We start from the raw sequence: 16,463 nt of genomic DNA on the forward strand, positions 1-16,463 counted from the left end.
ACAATATAAAACTTACACCAATCCCTAACTTTTATTCCCTGGTAAAACAGCATGCAGGGTGCCAACGAAGACCTTTGGAGTAAATGAAGAAAGAACACACATTGTGGGATGTAAAAGAACACATATGGCTACCATATGTAATGAAACCTGGTGCCAAATATATGCAAATGTATTCCTCAAGCAAGTTGACTACTATCTCAATAAAACCGGTGGAAGGCATGTGATACAATGAGCAAGTCTGATCTTGGTGGAGGCCAGACTCGTCAAGCATGATGTTAGAAGACTCCTGTGAGGCTCTGATGTCCTAGTCCTTTGCATGCAGTCCAGCCTGTAGCTCGGTGTTCCTCAACCATGGCAACTTTAAGATGGCACTCCAGCATACTGGCTGGAGAATTCTGGGAGTTGAAGTCCACACATCTTCAAGTGGCCAAGGTTGAGGAACACTGCTCTAGCTATCGTAGCCAGCTAGATGTTCTGAGAAACCCATAAGTAGAACATGAGGGTTAACAGCCCCAGACAGATCACACCAAGAAAGTATGATTCTAAGTGGAATAGTCTTAGATTTAGTGCTAAACGTACCTATAGAAAAAGTTAGTTGTATCTCACAAGGCAAGGAATTTCACAGCTGTGGAGCCACTGGCAGTTCTGGGCTGAGCCTGCCCTTCTCTTCAGCGCATCGGATCACAGAGTTACAGAAAGCAGGTTGTCCCTCAGTAATTGCAATATGGGGACTGGGTTACACATACAGTGAGACACAATAACACACACACCACGTGGTATTCCAGATGTACCCATATGTATAGCTTCATATACATATTTGTGTAATTGTGTAGACCTTAACAGGTGATACTCTTCCCTACCCCAAACCTACCTACCTACCTACCTACCTATTCTTTCTATCTATCTATCTATCTATCTATCTATCTATATCCCACCTTTATTATTTTTATAAATAACTTGAGGTGAACATACCTAATATTCCTTCCTCCTATTTTCCCCACAATGCTAATTGTACATCTGCTGTGGACAGTTCAAGAGCAAAGCAGAATAATTATTTTTCTTTCTCCTCTGTTGACAACTTGGGGTATTTTCTGTTAAACATACATGATCTTTTTGAGGTCGATAGCCTTCACCAGCCGACGTAAACTGAGGTGTTTCATTTATCTCTATCACAAAATGTAATGTTACAAGTGTACACCTCTGCGCATTCCTGGCTCCCACACCTAGCCCCACATGTTTGTTAAAACCAATGAATCGTCTCCCTTGCTGTGATACACTTGCCTGAACAAGTTTTTATTTTTAATGTATGCTGAATTCCACGCCCAGCCACACTACACCCTAAACACCATCAAAGCTCTGCTAGGCTATGCGTGATCTTTGTGTGTCTGTAGTGCTCTGCCCCAGGAAAGAACATGGCTCAGTCGCTCAGCCTTATCAATTTCTTCCTCTTCTTCTTAGCGGTGCTGCTCCTTTATCATTACAGCAACATCTTCAGATACTACTTCAGGATTTGCTTTTTAAAAGGCTGGTTACTCATGTGGTCCTTTGTACTACTTCCTGTCCTAGCTTTCCGTGGAAGGAATGTGGCAAATATGAGGTAAGTCAGATATTATTACAGGCAGTCCTTGCTTAACGACCACAACTGGGACCGGAATTTTGGTTGCTAAGCGAAGTGGTCATTAAGCAAATCGAACCCGATTTTATGACCTTTTTTGTGGTGGTGGTGGTTAAATGAATCACAGCAGGCATTAAGCAAACCATGTCGTCATTAAGCAAATTACGTGGTTCCCCCTTGATTTTGTTCGCCAGAAGCCAGCTGGGAAGGTCGAAAATGGCGATCACGTGACCACAGGATGCTGTGATGATCATAAATGTGAACTGGTTGCCAAGCGTCCAAGTTGTGATCATGTGACCACGAGAATGCTGCAACAGTCATACATGTGAGGACCAGTTGTAAGTTGTTTTTTTCAGCACCATCTTAAGTCCGAACCATCACTAAGCGAATGGTTGTTAAGTGAGGACTACCTGTATGCCATTACATATGCACATGCACACACACACGTACTTTCAGTGACTATCAGGTGTTCCACAGAGCGACGCAGAGAGTGAAGTCCTTTTCCAAATTGCCAAATAGAGAAGAAGGGTCAGGAGGAATGGCAGCAGGAAAGTACAATTGTAGGGAGAAGGGGAGAGATTTATTTGCTTACTTGCTTACTTGCTTAGTTTACTTGTTAGGTTTCCAGCCCACCTGTCCTCCAGAAGCTCCAGACTGCACTTGTAGGTCCCGCTTCATCTTATCTCCAAAGAAATAATCCTGTTAAATGGGTTAGGCTGAAATTGAGTGACTGAAATTGAGTGAGGTCATCCAGTGAGTTTCCAGGAAGGAGCGTCCTAGCTCGATACCTTCACAACTATTCCACGTTAAGAGAACGAGGAGAAAAACACCTCCATGAGTACTACAGTATCTGCAAGGACTAGAAATCTGAATCGGGTGGATAAGCAGAAGAACCATTGTAGAGATTGTGGATGTTTCTGGATCAGCAAGATGCATCCCTAAAGTTCTAGGGCAAATGGCGGCCCTCAGCTTAACGTCTGAAGCTCCCTGACAGGAAGCAGTTCAGTCTCCCACCAAGAGCAGTCTGTCTCCTTCGTGGCAGCTACCTGTAGGAAGAGGAAGAGGAAGACCCAAAAAAGGGGGGTCTTGAGAGAAAAGGTGAGGTGCTGCCCACTGGTTTCTTCAGCCCCACCAACCACTGTTTACTCTTGCAGGAATACTTCCTTATAGTTGGATAGTTGGAATACCTCCTTATTGTCTGCTGTTCCTTCTACAAAAGGTGTTTTTCCCCAGGGAAAATATGAAAAGGTTACAGCAGCTAAATTACTGAATCTTTCTGTAATTTAGTAGGACACTTAGAGGAAAAAAGATTCCTTTATCCAGAAGTGCCTGAGCTCACCTACATACAGTACTTGATCCAGAATGAAGTCTGGGACTACTGCCACTTTAAATACATGGGGTCATTAACATATTGATGACCTCTGTACCTTCATGATAGCTTTCAGAGCCTGCAGTGTTTGCATGATGGTTTCCAGCCACGCTTTCATGACCCTGGTTGCTCCTTGTAATTCCAGAACGTTTGGCCGATGGCTTGAGCTTTACCAAGGAAACAAGTTGTGGAGAGGAGACAGCACTCAATGATGTATCCAGCAAACTTCATACGCTATCCATAATGGTATATGGATCATAGGATGCATTGCACTCACATATATTAGTTTGCACCCAGCTCCTCCAATTAGTGGACCTCAGAGTTCCAGGAAAAAACAAAGCCCCAACTGATGCAGCATGGTGTTTGCCTGGGACCAGGGACAGCTTTAATCCAGTCACCAATGGGGATTCTGGGTCAGTCACTGGCCTTTCCCAACAAGAAACTCATCATTATTAAAACATTGCTAATGTACTGAATGTCTCTAGGATCCATGCCACTCTGTTCCATGTACTCCTGTGAGGAATGCTAGAATATGTGCTGACTGGCTGACCAATCCGTGATCGCCCTTGTTCACCATCCACGAGGCCCTTCCCCTTGCATCTGAACATGTGCAGGTTCTTCAGCTGAGGGAAAAACAAAACTCAGACGAGAATAGAACGTGCTAGTGGTCTGCTCCCTCTACTCACCACATCCTATCACACTCCATTAATGCTCCTACCCTAAGCACAACACAGTTTTTGGGATGCTAGACAATGGATCAGATAAGCTCTGAAGGGTGAGAAGGGAGAGGAGTACATTTGAACATTGGAGTTAATGAATTCCTTGGACATGAGCATCACAGAAGAAAAGTCCACCAGGAAGAAAGAAATACTGTATGTTGGAGTGATGCCTGGAATTGAGTACATTTTCTGTAGCATAAATATGTAAAGGGAAAGGACACCAAAACTGTGTCAGACAATAATGACATAATGGGGTAAATAGGACATTCTGGTGGTACAGTGTAAAATAATCATCTGGATGATCTCACTTCTCTCTCAGCTTAGCTTCCTTTACAGGATATGAAAATGATTTCAGCATGTGTGACTTGAGTTCTTGAGAAAAGGCAAAATATGAATATGATGGCTAGATATCCACCATGTTTTATCCTCCTAATTACAGGTAGTCCTCGCTTAACAACCACTGTTGGGACCGGCATTTAGGCTGCTAAGCGAAGCAGTAATTAAGAGAATCTGACCCGATTTTACGACCTTTTTTGTGGCAGTTGTTAAGCGAATCACCACAGGTAATTAAGTGAACCACGTGGTTGTTAAGCTGATCACATAGTTCCCCATTAATTTGGCTTGCCAGAAGCCGTCCGGGAAGGTCAAAAATGGTGATCACGTGACCATAGGATGCTGCAGCGGTCATAAATGCGAACTGGTTTCCAAGCACCCAAATTGTGATCATGGGGACATTTCAATGGTCATGTGAGGACTGGTCATAAGTTGTTTTTTCCAGCACTGTCATAAGTCTGAACCATCACTAAACAAATTAAGCAAGGACTACCTGTATCTTATATGCTATGCTAACATGATACAATTGTCACTGGCTGAAGATCACCACACATGTTTTATGGAAGAGTGCAATTTTGCACAGCTCTTATTTGAACCAGCTCTAGCAACTTCCTCAACTTATTTTCCTCAACTCCTTTACGTTTCTACAGTACATCTGTTTTCATTCTTTGTTTCAGAGTTCTGCGTTTCATCATGCTACCTTTGAAACACCTTTATGGCATTAAGATCAATGTGCAGGGAGCTACAAACCTAAATCTGAAAGGACCATATGTCATCATCTCTAATCTTCAGTGCTCTATGGACTTGCTTGGTGAGTTTGCTGATCTTTTGGAGTGTACTGAGTTGGGAGGGTCCGAAAAAGGTGTCTTGAAATAGGAATAACTCATCTTCATCTCTACCTATGTAAGATTAACTTGAAGAAAGGTGGTCCCACAAAGAAAGGTGATCCCACCAAAAAAATATCCATTTCATCATTTAATTTTATTGATCCATTTTATTTTGTGTTTTTAACTCTTCATATCTTGTTTTTATTGTTTACATTTTGTTAGGCACACTGAGTGCTAGCCAGAGTAGAAAGCTGGCAGACAACTTAAATTAAAAGCAGACACACAAAATTGTAGCAATAGCAGGATTGTAGACAGTAGCGATGGGTCTAGTTGAATTTCCCCTTGGACAATGTGGGAATACACTCCATGCATACTAAATATTTGAAACGTTTGTCTTTTTTTCCTTTAATTTAAAAATTTCAGAATGTTAAGTCAATCAAAATAAAGGCACAAATTTCTGCATACAACAGTCCTTACGACCAAACACTAGTAAAGGTAAAGGTTTCCCTCGACGTAAAGTCCAGTCGTGTCCGACTCTAGGGGGCGGTGCTCATCTCCGTTTCTAAGCCGAAGAGCCGGCGTTGTCATAGACACTTCCGGGTCATGTGGCCAGCATGACGACTCGGAACGCCGTTACCTTCCCGCCGAAGCGGTACCTATTGATCTACTCACATTTGCATGTTTTCGAACTGCTAGGTGAGCAGGAGCGACCAAACACTAGAATATATAAAATTCAACTTTAAAAAAAGTTAATGATATGGACATTTGCCATGTTTACAGTCAGACATTATGAAGCACTTGGAAAGAACATATGACTGAATTTGCTGAAATATGCTTTACTCACCTGTGCAATTGATCGTTTTTGGTCAACCTGATAGAACATAAAATGGCTTCAAAAATTCTTCCAAAGGAGAGTTAATATTTCATGATGGGTATGAGTATTTTGCCTATCTTTCCTTGTGCCCTGTTCTCTACAGTGAACTGCAGCCTCTGAGTTTTTCATGCTTCAGTTGAAGGTAGAAAAAAACAGCAGGAGGTTATCTTCTCCTGATCCTTTTCCAGATCAGGAAGCACAAGCACCTGGAGAGGCTAACAATTGATGTAGAACTGTGAGACACAAGGTTGGGGCCAAATGCAGCATCCAAGAGTGTGTTTTCCATAGCTGGAAGCAACAAAGCTGAAGGACCTCTTCTGTGGAGAAAGATGGGCTTTGTCAGGGGAAGGAGGGAACCTCCTAAGGCAGTGTTTCTCAACCTTAGCAACTTCAAGATGTGTGGACTACAACTCCCAGAATTGCCAGCCAGCATGGCTGGCTGGGGAATTCTGAGAGTTGAAGTCCACACATCTTGAAGTTGCCAAGGTTGAGAAACACGGTTATAAAGGCTTCTGCTCTGCTACAGTTCTTAACCACCAGACAGCCTCCTAATGGGAAAACTGATCCCTTAGATGGTCAGGTCATAAGCCACGTAGGGCTTCCAAACCACAGAATAGTCCACATGGTGCTGAGAGAAGCAAGGCTGTCCTTGTTCTAATAGCTCTCCTTTCAGAAGCTCACAGCTTCACATGGAGGAAATTCCACTTTTTTTTGGAGGAACCTAAAGTCATCCTTCCTCATCCTAGCATCTTCCACATCCATTGCTTACAACCTTCAATCCTCACTGATATGGAAGAGCCCAAAAAAAAAAACCTTTTTAAGAGGAAGCAAAATAGTGTTAGTCTTTCTTCAGGGCCACTGTACTGTATCTCTTAATACAAACTGAAGCGTATACTGTTTAGTCCAAAATACGTTGGCCCACAAATTAAAATTTATTTTTAAAAAAAATAATTTTCCCCTCCTTTTTTGGCTAACAACTTTCATCTTCAACCAGCACAGTCATTTATAGCCCAACACTTCTAGCAGGCACAGCTTGGGAAAGGTTGCTCAGAGATGTTCTTATAGCTTTGTATCAATCCTCTGAAATTGTTGAATTCAACAGGGATGTGAATCTAGGTCTGTTCACTCCAACTGGTGCTAATCCTGCCATGGTTACATCCCACAGTGGGGGACTGGAGGGTGGAAAGAAGCTACAGTTAACCTTGGATTTGACCTTCTTCTTCTGACCCTCTTCTTCTGAAAAACCCCAGGGATTTTTCAAATCTTGCCCGAACGATGTACCCTCTTCGTCAAGAAAGAGGTCCTGTACATGTTGACTGTTGGTGTTGTCTTGTGGCTGTGTGGTGTCATTTTCATTGATCATAAAAAGGAAGCAGAAGCTGTTGAGATAATGTCAGCAGCAGGAGACACCATGCTCCGGGACCATGTGAGTAGGGGAGGGCAGCGCTACAGCTGCTCCATTGGGTTTTCTGTATTCCTGCATTAATATACAATCTTGGCCTGATTTTTACACAGATGAGTAATTAATTCAATAGTAACTGAGCTAGCTACAGCCAGTTTGGTGTATTGCAGTGTTTCTTAAACTTTTTTTTTCTCTCAGGATCCCTTCCTACTTTTAAAAATTATGGAGGACCCCAAAGAGCTTTTGTTTGTATGGGTTATATTTATTGATACTTATTGTATTAAAAACTAAAGTTGACGCATCCGCCTCTCACAATTGTTTGATGGGATTTTAGTATTGTAATTTTTGTAATGTTTATTTTGTGGGCCCCTGAGAGGGTTTTGGGGGACCCCCTGGGGCCCTCGGACCGCACTTTAAGAAACGTGGGTGTAGAGTTTAAAGACACCCTGCCAAAAGTTGGGAGACCATGAGTTCTAATCCTGATTTAGGCACAAAGCAAGCTGGGTGACTTGGGGCCAGTCTCTCTTTCTCTCTCTCAGCCCTAGGAAGAAGGTAAAAGCAAACCACTTCTCAAAATGTTGCAAAGAAAACTGTCCATGTAGCTGCTAGGAAGCAAGATTGACATGAAGGCACAAAACATACAACGTCCTAGTACCCCAGCTTCTAAAATATATCGTTGCCATAATCCACAGACATTAAGAATTGAAGCACAATTAGAAAACATTGCCCAGGGCTTTCCTGGGAAAAGTATTGGTTCTTCTAACAGTCCAACGATACCTCTCCCCCAAGAAGATGCCCACCAGATAGGGTGCACTACATATTGGGTATCTCTATGTATAGCTTTTGCATCATTTCTGGACTGGTTGAAGACCCCTTGTGATTCCACAGGGTCATTTCTTTCCATTTCTACTCCACTTCTGCTTTGGGGCAGGCCATTTTTAAATCTGGGAACTCTTGACTCCTAGGCTTTCTTCCCTCTCTATAGGGATGAGGCAACCATTGTTTCACATTAGCATATCATTTATCTTTTTGAAGATTGAGCAAAGGGATGACACTATGATGGCACTGCAGCCTGCTCTCATTGCAAAGGCTTTGATTTTTTTTTTTTTACAAAGCACTATTTAGCATGATTATGAAAATTGATTGGGGGCAGGGTAGCGGTTGGATCCTAGTTTTTGCACGTTCTGCTTTCTCTGAGTTTCACGGTTGGGGGTAACAAAGACAACTATAAGTCAGCTTAAAACTGTTTCTGAAGATTTAGGAAATGAAATGGTGGCAGTGTGAAAGGGAACATATTGTGTAATTCTTTACTGAAGTGTGGTGGTGCAACAGATTCGGAGGACATCAGGTGAGAAAGGCAGCCTTATTTGTTGTTACTTTTCATGCTTATTCCAAATGTGGAGGGCAGAAGAGATCTGAGACCCTAACATTACATTCCATGATGGGTATCTCATCTGTTCAGAGAAAATCCAGAGGACTACTAGATGACAGCAAAGAATTAGTTTTCTGCATTCCACTGCTACCATTTAGAGGTCATCTGGATTTTTTGTCAGCTGTACTCTTAAATGAAACTAACAAAGGTGTTAGGATAGAGCTTCTCAATCTCAGCAATTTTAAGATGTGTGGACTTCAGCTCCTGGCTGGGAATTCTCGAGTTGAAGTCCACACATCTTAAAGTTGCTGAGATTAAGAAACATTGTGTAAGGAGCTATTTGGATATTGTGTTCAGCTGTGCCCTGTAATTAGCAATCACAATTACTGGTAAAACCAGGTTCTTGTGGCTAATGAACATTCAATTTTATGGAAAGTTTACTTACAGGCACGACAATGCAGTAAAACAAAAATCCTAAATACAGCTAAGAGGGAACATTCACTCTTCTGTCGGTACATAATAGAATAACTTTTGATGGAAGATAAGAACGGGACAAGGCAAATAGAGTAACTGAGAAGCATGAATATTAATCCCATTGCTTATTCAATACCTGTGTGTTTCTTGGTGGTAATTGCTGGCTTTTCCTTGGTTCTGGCTCAGCCCTGTCCCTGTGGATTAATTATATAGTACATTTGTGGGTTCTTACGCACATTTCAAATATGCAGAGTTTATGTGTGATGGTGGTGGGGCCAGCTGAGAATGTAATGTTGGAGGTAAAAAGTGCATTCCCACTGATCTCTTCACGTCTTGGAAGGGCTGTATCTAGGAAAGTGAACTAATAGCAATTTATTTATTAAAGGAAATGGTGTGAATCTAGCAAGAAATAATTTTTATTAAATAAAGAGGGTTAGCTTCTAGATCAAGATGGGAAGCCACACTTTCATCTTGTTTCTCTAAAATAGAACATGCAAACACAGAGTAGACTTAATTACTGCCTGTCCTAGAAAACATGTTTCAGCCCAGTATTGTTTGATCAATATTTCCTGTTTCTATTTGAATATGACCACATGGGCAGTGACCAGGAAAACAGAGCTTAGCTTTTAGAAATGTACTATCAGAACTGGTGGAACTGAGAGAAATAGTGTGTTACAGAAATCAAAGATGCTCCCATCAATATTTATTAATCAGCTGAAGAAAAAAGGCCTAATGAATTCATTATTAAACATGTTCTTTCCTGTCTGATTTAGCTGCGAATATGGGTATTCTCTGAAGGCCACAGAACTGGTGAATCTACCATGGAGCCCTTGCAAAGAGAGGCCTTCCATTTGGCAGTGAAGGCCCAGGTAAGAACATGCCATCTCCATACTTCTTATTTCTTCATTTAGCTCTGATAGGAACGCAGATACTAGAGCAGTGCTATTACTGTGAGTCATTCTGCTGTAGAAACCAGAACCATCAAGGTGCCAAGCTAAGAAATGCATAATCATAATCATTATTGGAATATAGTAATAATGGTTTTTGGCAACTGAGCTACCACCCAAAGCAGCAATGTAACAATCAAAAACCTTCGTATCTTATATTAAAAGAATATTTCCTTATTAAATACTATGAATTCACAGTTGGGGGTAGCTGTTTTATCTTCCTCCCACAAAATGCCAACCCAAAGCTAGACTGAATTATGTCCTTTCAGCTTAATATGTATGCATGGGTATAAACTTTATTTAAGTGGGGTGAATTTTATGGAGGCAGGAGAGAACACACTGCAAAAGCAACTGAAGACAGAATAATAAAACCACACCAAAGCAATGAGCAGGGATGGGGGACAGTGGAACAGAGCAGTGTTTCTTAAAGTGTGGTTCTAGGACCCCTGGGGGCACCCCAAGACCCTCTTAGCGGTCTGCAAAATCAAGCTTACTGTATTTGCCAGTCTTTAATAATTTAAAGATACAATATTAAAATCCGATCAAACAATCATGAGAAGGCTGCATCAGTTTTAATTTTTAATACAGTAAATATTGATAAATGGAACCCATACAAACAGAAGCGCTTTTGGGGTCCCCCTTAATTTTTAAAAGTTGGAAGGGCTCCTGAGAGAAATAAGGTTTAAGGAACACTGGAATAGAGTAGTTTGGAAAAGGACATATCTAGTTGGGAGGCACTCCACGTTGCAACATTTTGTAATGCTTATTATCTACCTCCACTTGAGTAAGTACCACCCAAATAGGGTTGCCTCCTTTTTCCCTTTATGTATGTTTGCTTCAGGTTGTTGATTAGGCTTTGGGGTTTTCTTCCCCCCTATTAATTGCCTCCCCCTAATTAAAACTCCAGTGCAGAAAATTTGTTGCATCTTAAACTCTACTGCTGATCTTTAAATTAACCCCTCATTTGCCAGGAAGCAAAGACAGAGGAATCCTTGGGAGCCAATGAATTTTCCCACCAAGGCTGTTTTTGCACACCCCTTACAAACAGAACCAAACAGCAGCAAGTGTCAGTTTGTGTGAAAAGATCCTGGGGTTTTCCATTCAGCGAGGCCTTCCCCACTCCTCAAATCTGATTTTAAGCTGATCAGAGGTTGCAGCAATAGCCTATTGCTACATGGATGTGGCCACCTATGCTATTTGTCTTCAGTTTTCCTTTCGGCAGTTTTTGTAAAAAAATACCTAGAAGCAATTGCTAAGGAGACAGCGTGTCCACAGGGGATGGTCAAACAAGTTAAGATGGGGGCTGTGATGGTATAATTGAAGTTCCTCTAGTTTTTTATGTGCAAAATGGCCACCATCTGTACCGGTTACCCAGCTGACACCCTGCTGGTAGAGAGGTTGGCTTCTTGATTTCACTTTCACAATGCAAGGGTCACAACGCCCCCCTTCTGGGCAGTGATTGTCTTCTTTCCCTGCAGGCACCGGTCATTCCTGTGGTGATGTCCTCTTATGAACCATTTTTCAACATGAAGACTAACAAATTCACATCTGGTATTCTCTTGCGCTGGGAATGGCTAAGTCAATGCTTGTCTGGGGCTTCTTCCCTGAGAGGTAGCAACATCTCAGGTCTCAAATGGAGGCCCCGTTTCATCCCGAGGGTGCCTCCATTGCAAGTGGCAGGGACTGGAGGATTTCAGCCCTTCCTTACGCTGCGCTGCAGACTCCTAGGGGCAGATAACAATTTTGGACTGGGAACACCACGTGATTTAACCCCACTGGAGAGGACAGGGCCAAAACATTCAGCCTGCTCTTAGGGCGAGTTATTTTTTTCCTTATGAGAGGATTTTAAAAGGCAAAAAAGTGGGGCTGCAGTTAATCTGTTGCCACATTTGAGCAGTATAATCATGGGAGCTCTTAAAGGGCCCCCCAGTGGGCTGGGGCACATGCGGGGTCACTGGTTGCTCACTGCTGCTTGAAAGCCAGTCTCTTTCTGAATCTAGCGTGAGTGGAGGACAATGGCAGAGAAGGCCTCTGGTTCATGCAAACTAGTGCTTGCTGAGTTTAGACTCAACAGCTTCGAGGTCAAGCGATGGGATGCCACAGCTCCTATTTAGTGTTGCTTGTACGCAAGTCTACTTGTGCTCTCTCCCTGTGCAAGTCGGGGATGGTTATGCCTTCCCCAAACCAGCTGGGACCCTGGAAGCTTAACTGTGGTCATCTTGATGAGTCAGGATTGACACTGCTTGCATCTGATTATTGTAAAGTGCGCAGAGTCCCCTGCTGGGAGGAGACGGGCAGGGATAAATTGGATAAATAAATAAACAAACAAAACCTGGACTCTTATTAGTCATGCCACAATAGGCGGCTTTGTTTTTTCTCCTCCTAGGGGACATCACGGTCCGGATTCTTCCGCCGGTGAAGACCGAGGGATTGAGCCCGGTTGATATCCCAGACTTAACAGACCGCGTGTGGGAGACCATCCTGTCCAACTTCCACGAGATCTCAGGAGAGCCTGGGAAACAAGCAAGTGTGGCCAAGGAAGACACCAGACAAGCCACCAATTACTAAGGACCTCAGCAACCAGTTTTTCCTCCCTTCATGTGCTTCTTCTTGGGCTTTACGTGGATCTACCCATTTATGTGGCTGCCCTGGGCATCTTAACCGGTGACCCGGACATGTTGTGAGCAGAGTGCAAACTTCCTTTGGGAGAAAGCCGAGAGATCCTCGGGGGGGGGGGCGTAAAAGTGGTTCTCTTCGTTTAGGCTCAAGTCCTGCTTCCCTTTCCCATGCAGTGCAAAGGATAGAGAGCAAAAATCAGTGGGACCCCCAGGCAGTGCAAACCCAGTCAGGCCGGCTGCGGTTCCCAAACAGGTTTCTTGGCCGAGTTGCTATGCGAGCTGGAACTGGGGAAGGCGGCAGCATTGTGAGGCGAGCGCTCGTTGCCGTGGCAACCAACACCTCTGATGCAAGAGGGACGGCTTGGCCTGAGCCAGATCGAGAGCCTGTTGGGAGGAGGAATTCGCAATCTGATTGCGAGGCCGCCCACGTGCTTCGCATATCCTCCTGAAGGCTGGAGCGGAGGCCTGTGCCTTAACGTGGCCGCAGGGAGCTCAGCTTTTTTGCACGCAGGTAAATATGGCTCAGGAGGACCATTTCATCGGATGCCTCCCGGGAGGAGCTCCCCTCCCTTGCTTTGGCCGTGCAGCTGGTTGTGGGAATCCCAGCCATTGTCTTAGCGTGTTGCATAAACCGGGCCATTGCATTAAACCGTCATGGGGTTGACCGCTTCAGGGAATGGCTTGTTTTGTCAGCATAGCCACTGTCTTTTGTTAACCCGGGTTAGTGAGTTGTGTGAATGCAGCTAGAGGTGGTGGGGCTACAGGGAAAAGCATCTGATTTTTCAGATGCATTATACCATACTGTGCTGTATATGTTGGCAGGAGGGAAAACGTGAGGGGCTTGGAACTTCGACAATTAACCCTGGCTTATTGTGGCATTTTTCCCTCCCAGTGGGGCTTTCCCAGTACAGGACCAGATCCTGCAATACTACTTACACTTGTTTGCCCAGGAAGTCTAAAATAAATGTTACAGGTTATGGAATATTATTTATTTGAGTGTCTCCATGCCGCCACAATTATACATTTAAAAATCAATTCATGAAAACTATAGAAGCTGAAAAAAAATCTGTAAAATTTAAAATAGCCCTCTGCTGTGTAATGATTGCCTATTCTAGAACACCATCAGACTCATGAGCAGGATCACAAAGAGATCTGATTTATTAGAGAATAGTATGCAGGATCAGAAAGAAAGCTGAGAATGGAAAAAGCGTGCCAAATGCAAACTAAAAACCCTCAGTGCAAACGAGATCCCTCCCCCGTAGAATCTTCCCAGGCTCACAATCCCAGGTGCTCCTAACCGTTTCTGATGGTCTGCGGGAAAAGGCCTTGAACAGAGCACATAACCCAAACACATTCCATTGAAATGAGCACAGATACAGAGCTTGGCACAAGGTCTCACAGCAGCTCCCTCCCAACAGAAACGCGCGTCAGCGCCATGGCATGGGAAACGTTACGATGTACAGTGCACATGGAAACGGTGAACATGACATGCTGGTCTGATAGGAAACAAAGGGCAGCTAATGGTATCCAAAGGCTCGTCCGAAAAGGCTGTTTTCACTGTTCTCTGAAAGGGTACCAAAGTGGGGGCTACCCAGATCTTTGCTGGGGGGAGCATATTCTAAAGGGTCAAAGGGGTGAGCATAAAAGAAGCATTGCTTCCAGGTCCTCTTCATTTTATTTTCACAACAGCCCTGAAAGGTAGGTAAGCTAAATTACAACATGGAGGACAGTCCAAGGTCATCCAATAGCTTCCAGGCTAAGTAAGGCTGTGAACTCAGATCTCCAGAGCCCTAATTTGTCATTCAGACAGTGCTTGGGATTGAGGCTTTCAGAATTGGCAGAGTGAAGCTATGTCAACCTGACATTCCCAGAAGGCACGAGGTTGGTGAAGGCTGCCCTTAACTACTTCTCTGCATTAGTTCTAAAACTATAACTTTTAAACTGCGGTGCCCAGAACTGAACACTGTATTCCAAGTGGGACCTGGCTGAGTAAAGTGGGACAATTACTACCCATCATCTGGATTCTATGTTCCTCTTAATTCATCTCCAAATAATATTTACCTTTTAAGCATCTGGATCAGTGTTGGCTCCTGTTCAACCCATGATCTACTGTATTTAGAACACCCAGATTCCTGTCCCATGTGCTACTACCAAGGTAGGTCTCCTCCATCTTGTTGTTCCTTTTGATATACCAAAGGAAAAAAAAACCCTTTGTTGTTGACATTTCTCATAAGCCTCAGCCTGTTCCGTACTTTAGCCTGACAATCCCTACAGTTTTGGTGGTTGCTTTCTTTGGTTTATATGCCTCTTTTTTCATTTCCTATATACAGGTAGTTATTTAACTACCACAATAGGGACCAGAAAATTGGTTAAATAGTATGGTCATTAAGTGGGTCACCATATGACCGGACCTGATTTTATGACCATTTTTACGACAGTCGTTAAATGAACCCAGCTTCCCCAAGGGATGTTTTTTGCCAGAAACTGGCAAAAGAGGTAGCAAATCATGGTCACATGACCACAGGATGCCGCAACTGGTCGTAAATGCAAGCCAGCTGCCAAGTGCCTGAATTGCAATCATGTGACAGGGTGGTGGTGTGACAGTTTACGACAGTCGTAAGTGTGAGTACAGGTCATAAAGCACCTTTTCCGAGGCTGTCATAACTTCGGACTGTCATTAAAGGAATGGTAGTTGAGCAAGGACTACCTCTATGTCCCCTTTTTTTCCAGCATTTTAAAAAGCTCTGTGTGTATTCACACTGGTCTTTTTGAATGTCTTCCATTTTTCCATGGAAGAATTGTTTGTTCATTGGTTTGTGATTCGATTCAGGATCTCATTTTGCAGAAGTTTCCATCCTTCCTGGACACTTTTCTCCTTCAGGATTTTAAGCTACTGGATCCAACCAACCATCTCTCTGAGTACACCAGAATCTACTCTTCTTCAATTAAGTATACAGGGAGTCAGCTTGACATCATGAACTCAAGGATAACACAATCACTTGCTCCCAAGGTTCCAGACACCTTCACTTTTTCAACCAGTTCATCCCTGTTGGTAAACTTTTAGGATAGCAGAATTCCTTCTTCCTTCTTGTACCTTCTGAAAAGTGAAATTGTCAACAAGGACAGGAATTTTCTTACCTTTAACTTTAGATTTCCAGAAGATGTCAGTGTAGTGGACATGTCCCATTGTTATTTTTGCATGCTTCTTTAAAGTTTGGTCTGGCACAGAAAGGTCTCATCCAATAACATCCATGGGGGGAGGGAGGTCAAATTCTGCAAGATGCTGGGTATGACACTGATCAAACCCTTGTCCCTTTTGTATGTGTAGCAACATCACACAGATAAAAGTGTTAGAACTTCAAATGCAACATTGCACCCACCAACTTGCAGAGATTGACACCCATTCCTGTGGACACCCAAGTCTTCATATCTTCTGCTTGTCCAGGCAATTTATAATAAACTCAAATGATACTTTTGTTTCTCTTTCCTTTTATTCTTACCCAAACAATCTCAACAGAATTCCATGCTCAGCGTTGTGAATTTCAGTGCAAGTGTAGACTTCCTTTATGTACAATACAACACCCTTCCTTTCCATTTAGTCTGTTCCTTTTGAATAATGGGTAACCTTCTAGGGCTGGATTTCAATCATGTGTGCCGTTCTAAGTTTCAGCCAACAACACCGTATTTGTCGTCCTGTGATTTGAAATTCCCTGTTTGTTTCCCAAATTTTGGCCAATGGTGCTGGAACATCTGAGACTGTTAGAGGTACTACCTACTAGCTTTCCTGTTGTTGGTTTCTGCTAATCTCTAAATCCACCTTCCATGCTTGGGTTTTTCCCTTTGTCTCCTGAGTTGTTGGCCCCAGTCCTTAATGGGGAATATTCAGTTCTGAGTTTTTGTCACACTCCTGTTT

General features: G+C 43.1%; 1 protein-coding gene across 1 annotated transcript; it reads left to right on the forward strand.

The window, feature by feature from the left end:
- Window positions 1–1,386: 1,386 nt before the first annotated feature.
- Window positions 1,387–13,506, forward strand: LOC134492218 (1-acyl-sn-glycerol-3-phosphate acyltransferase alpha-like). The gene is made up of 6 exons (XM_063296404.1): window positions 1,387–1,597; window positions 4,714–4,847; window positions 6,988–7,163; window positions 9,759–9,854; window positions 11,411–11,483; window positions 12,319–13,506. The coding sequence occupies exons 1-6, from the start codon at window positions 1,413–1,415 to the stop codon at window positions 12,498–12,500; spliced, it is 846 nt and encodes a 281-aa protein (XP_063152474.1). The 5' UTR covers window positions 1,387–1,412; the 3' UTR covers window positions 12,501–13,506.
- The last annotated feature ends 2,957 nt before the right edge of the window (window positions 13,507–16,463 follow it).

This window comes from Candoia aspera, chromosome 2, assembly GCF_035149785.1.
Source record: "Candoia aspera isolate rCanAsp1 chromosome 2, rCanAsp1.hap2, whole genome shotgun sequence".
NCBI classification, from domain to species: domain Eukaryota; kingdom Metazoa; phylum Chordata; class Lepidosauria; order Squamata; family Boidae; genus Candoia; species Candoia aspera.

What these genes read in the sequence shown, in the direction of transcription:
- LOC134492218 (XM_063296404.1), top strand. Translation starts at nt 1,413, where the DNA reads ATGGCTCAGTCGCTCAGCCTTATCAATTTCTTCCTCTTCTTCTTAGCG. An exon ending in ACACCATGCTCCGGGACCAT is followed by an intron (nt 7,164 to 9,758) that starts GTGAGTAGGGGA and finishes TGTCTGATTTAG; the next exon opens with CTGCGAATATGGGTATTCTC. An exon ending in ATTTGGCAGTGAAGGCCCAG is followed by an intron (nt 9,855 to 11,410) that starts GTAAGAACATGC and finishes CTTTCCCTGCAG; the next exon opens with GCACCGGTCATTCCTGTGGT.